Consider the following 4698-nt stretch of genomic DNA (forward strand, 5'->3'; position numbering starts at 1 on the left):
CTCTTGGCCTCAATTCTTTCATTTAACATTTCTGGTTTTAAAATAATTGGTATCAACAAGTGATTTTTGTGGTGTAGAATAATAAGTGAAGATATATGTGGTGTAGAAGAATCACTGAAAGCTGTAATCTATGAAACAATTGATTCTCAATAAAAAATAGTATATGAAAAAACAAATCCATGCCAAAAGATAGATAACACCGAAAAGAAATTGTCTTCTAGTACTGTTACATATACATAAAAAAGACACTAAAGAGCAATTGTCTGATTTTCACTTCACTTCTTTATGGGTTGGTTAAAGTTGTAATTTCATCATCATTGTCTTGTGCCTGCAATTTGAGAGAGACAAAAGTTAATATATGAAAATAAATGAAGTGATCTTATATGGTTTCTGAAACTTACCATCAATAAGCTTGTAAAACTATTGATACCAAATTGGGTCAAAGTACTATTGTCTCCCTACACGAGATAAAATCATTTTTTGTCACTAAATAAATTCCAAGTCACACACAAAATTAAATTGCTATTAGCTTACCATAGATTGTTGATTGTATTGACCATTGATCCATGTTGCACCTATATTGGGAACCTCATACACTTCAATTCATTATATCTCTTTTCTTCCACGACATCCTCGAAACGCTTAAAGAACTTGACAATATCCAAGTCCACATTGGTAAAATCTTTTATACCTGCATTCACACTTTCACTAAGTTGAGTACTTCGCATTCCCAACGTGAACGCCTTCTTCATAAAACAACATGCCCATTTTTCCTTCAAAGTATACATTCTTTGCAACCAATCATTTTCTTGAACATCATATTTTGCTATAAGAGTTCTCCAAGCTTCCTCAAATTGTTCTTCATCATGATATCCGTACATGCACTTCTTAAAGTCGGTGAGAAAATGAGATTCACCCTTCATAAGATTTCCTAAGTGCTTGACACCATTTTGCATCAAGTGCCATGTACATAGGCCATGGTAAGCCTCGGGCATGACTATAGACAGTGCTTTGGCCATCGCCTGATCTTGATCAGTAAAAACTGTTTTGGGCATTTTCTGCTTGTGTGCCTCTAAAAATGACTCAAAAAGCCACTTGTACGACTCTGTTGTTTCATCATACAGTAATGCTGCCCCAAAGATCACTGCACTTCGATGGTGATTAAAACCTGAGAACACCGCTAGTGGTCTATGCGAATTATTAGTGCAATATGTCGAATCAAGTGAAATCACGTCACCAAAATACTCATAATCAATTAGCATCATTGCATCTGCCCAAAACACATTGGTAATTTGATCTTCATTATCTAATTGATAAGCATGGTAGAAAAGTGGATTTTCAACTGACTTTCTCTGGAAGTATTGCAATAGATAACCAGCTTCCCCTTGTACCAAACTACGTTGCCTTCTTTTTCGGAGATAGTTCTTTTGATCAAGGCGAGTATATCCCAAGTTTGATCTCCCTCCCACTTGTTTACTCATTAAATCAAACGACTTCTTTTGTTGCAGACCGGCATCATCAGCCAAATCAATTTGTTGGCTTTGAACTTCTAAAACTTTACGTTGAGATGGCAACATATGAGACGTTTCTTACAAATGTAAAATGTGGTTGTGCACCTCCACAAAGTCATGCACTACAAACTTTCCATCCTTATTCTTAAGTCCCATCTTTACTTGACAATTTTTTCTAGTCTCCGGTCTTGGATTTACTATCTTGTAATCTCGTTTGTCTACCTTTCGTAAGCCTTCTTTGCAACGCAGCAAACCGACAATAAGAAATTGAGCCATCATCTTTTTTGTGAGTATATTGTTTCCTCACTCCAAACCCAGTTTTTTTGCCATAATTTAGCCAAAACATCCAAGCATCCTCAAAGCTATCAAAAACCATACCTAACTTTGGCTTCCAATCTTCTTCCATATGATATCAATTATGCTGCATTTATCAAAATATAAATACAATATTATATTATGAAATAGAAACATGTACAATTTATAAACATGATGAACCTAGGTACGTTTGAAATCAAATTTTAGTCATATTTTTTAAAGATAAATGACCTGCTACTCCACAAGAACAAGATATGAAATGTTGCAGCAAAATTAGGCACTCCAAGGAACTGAACGAAGAAGAAGACTTGCAGCAAAAGAAGTAGAAAGGACCTGCACAAATGGTTTCTCAACTCATTATAAGGATCAAATTCACTGTACTACTACTCACAAAATCAACTATAGCTCCAGCAATTGATTACTAATTACACAAGCAAATCTCAGAAGTTAATATATGAAAATAGTTTGCACAGCAAAGACACAAACAAACTCATGCTATGGCTCACCATAAACTTAGACACAAGGATAATATATGTCCTCACTCCCTGACGAAACAAAACCACCACTACTGATATTTTATTGATATCCTTTGAGATTGCCTCACCATATCATTGATCAAAGCATCAATTTCAGATCACTAAAACTAAACGCATATCACAAAGCCACCTTCTATACAGAAATAGAAACAGAGTTGCAGTAAGAGAATGAAAAGGACCTGGCATAAAGAGACAGTGTCGTAGAGACCAAAACAAACGCAGATCACAAAGTCAAGTTGAGATAGTGTTGGCCCAATATTTTGGCCCAAAAAGGAAAAACACATTCGGCCCAGAGCACACAAGGTAGTCGAATTTGAACTAAAGAAAGGAAAGGAAAAATGCACCAAGTTAAAGAGACAGTCAAATTCAACAACGGGAACTATTGCTACAAACATAGGCACATTTAACATGTGCAGCATTGACCAAGTCGGATTCTCACCACGTTGGTTGAATACGTGGCCAAGAAGCGGTTGAAGCAGCTGAGGCACACGATATCCACCACTGCACAAGGAACTTCCAAAACCAACTTCAGATCGTGGGAAGAGGGGATTAGACCCACTAACCCATCCAAGAAGAAGAAGAAAACCGCCAAGGACATGCTCTATAAATGAGAGAATTCAAGTCAAAAAAAGGGGTTCCCAACTCAACTCTGAAAAACTCACTAAAAAGCTCTAATGTCCGCATCAATGAGACTCAAGGAGTAGGACGTGATGATGGAGGAGTATGTTGCAGAACCAGTTGTTTATCTTTCCTGCGTTTAAGCTTGCCGTGTTATTTGTTAATTTCCTGGGATTCACTAGTCCTGTTGTTTAATTTCTTGTCGAATTTACGTTCCCTGCAGTTTTCTTTTCACTTTGTTACACTTTGACCTTCATGTAATTGATCCGTGTTTAATGAAATCCAGTTTCTTTCGAATTGTTCATCGTTGTCGAAAATATCAGCCCACACACAACACTTTGGCAAGACGTTTTCCCAAAAGGACCCCGAATCTAAACTTCCTTTAGTCGAACTAAGAGGATATTTGTTTACCAAAAATCACCGTAAACAGATAGCCATCTGGTTTTGAACGCATATCACTTTCAGTTCGTTTAAGGCAGAGGAAAAAAATTGAAGCAGAGGTAGCTGTCGTTGAGAAGAGGCGCGTGAGAATAGGGGAAGAGGGAAACGTGAAATGAGTAAATGAGGTTTATTTTGTGGACCCTTGGATGAATCAAAGGGTTGTCATTTTATGCCTATTATAATTTTAAGAGTGCAATTTTCTGGACCACATGATCAATCAGACGGTTAAGAAACGTGCAGGAGGTGCAGGACAGAAAATCCAGCAGGAGAGGATCCGGGTTCGTCTGTACCAGCAACAAATTCAAAGTTGTTTACGTTACATGGAGTTGGGCCCACTTACAACAATGGCTCATTACCATTGAATTGCGGCACAGTTTACAGTTAATGTGAGTCAAGTAACTAGATTTTTTTCTTACCAAAACAAAAGTTATCATGAAAGCTGATTTTTACTTTAATAATAACTCACCAAAACGTTACTTCTCCATCTTTTACCTTTCTTTTAGTTTCAAAAAAAAAAAAAAAAAACCTTTCTTTTACTTTCGCATGCATTCGCACTGCACTAGCTCTTGTTGATCTATATATTTGCACAATATCTCATTGCTACCTTTTTCACTTGATCACTTCCCCGCTATATACCTCTGCCACCAAGAAGTAAAATTAAACTAATTAATTTTTAATTAATTTATTATTAGTTGTTTGTATGCATGTTTGTGATTTTCCTTCCTAAATGCTCAAGTAAGAGTTAGGGAGCATATGAGTTAGGGGAAGAAAGGTATAGGATAGTGTTTGTAAAAAAAAAAAACATAAGCCTTTTTTTGAGGTTGATAAACATAAGCCTTTTTTTTTAATGAAATGAAGGTTGATGCACTTAGTTAAGAAGGAGTCGGTTGACTTTGTATAGAAAGAGAATAACTTCAACGAAAATAAGAAATGATTACTTAAGGTAAACTAAATTGACACTAAATTAGCTTCGTTTCGCACTTAATAATTTTATGCTGATATTCTAAAAAAATTCATTAATTTTCTTATTTTAAATGAAAAATTATAATAACAGTTAGAAGCCTTTTATTAGATGGATACGTTGAAAAAACAGAAAGTTACTTTAGCTTTGGTCCAAGAACCACTACAAGCATTAAAGCTCAACAGTCTGATGGAAAAAATAAAATTGAAAGGATGATTTTGTAAGTGGGTAGATTCCTCCTAATAATTTTTTTTTCATACATACACCATTTTTCAGGGATTGAAACCTCTATAGTAAACATAATCATATTGGGGGT

The 4698-nt window shown here is 35.6% G+C and overlaps 1 protein-coding gene across 1 annotated transcript; it reads right to left on the reverse strand.

The window, feature by feature from the left end:
- Nucleotides 1–283: 283 nt before the first annotated feature.
- Nucleotides 284–1577, reverse strand: LOC130743710 (protein FAR1-RELATED SEQUENCE 5-like). The gene is made up of 4 exons (XM_057595938.1): nt 692–1577; nt 535–575; nt 402–458; nt 284–328 (listed from the first exon to the last, which is right to left on the reverse strand). The coding sequence occupies exons 1-4, from the start codon at nt 1575–1577 to the stop codon at nt 284–286; spliced, it is 1029 nt and encodes a 342-aa protein (XP_057451921.1).
- Nucleotides 1578–4698: the final 3121 nt, after the last annotated feature.

The sequence above is a fragment of the Lotus japonicus genome, chromosome 3, assembly GCF_012489685.1.
Source record: "Lotus japonicus ecotype B-129 chromosome 3, LjGifu_v1.2".
NCBI lineage: Eukaryota > Viridiplantae > Streptophyta > Magnoliopsida > Fabales > Fabaceae > Lotus > Lotus japonicus.

Coding starts and splice junctions, on each gene's coding strand:
- LOC130743710 (XM_057595938.1), bottom strand. CDS start 1,577: ATGTTGCCATCTCAACGTAAAGTTTTAGAAGTTCAAAGCCAACAAATT. Junction 459..534: donor AATACAATCAACAATCTATG/GTAAGCTAATAG, acceptor TATCTCGTGTAG/GGAGACAATAGTACTTTGAC. Junction 329..401: donor GTTTTACAAGCTTATTGATG/GTAAGTTTCAGA, acceptor CTCAAATTGCAG/GCACAAGACAATGATGATGA.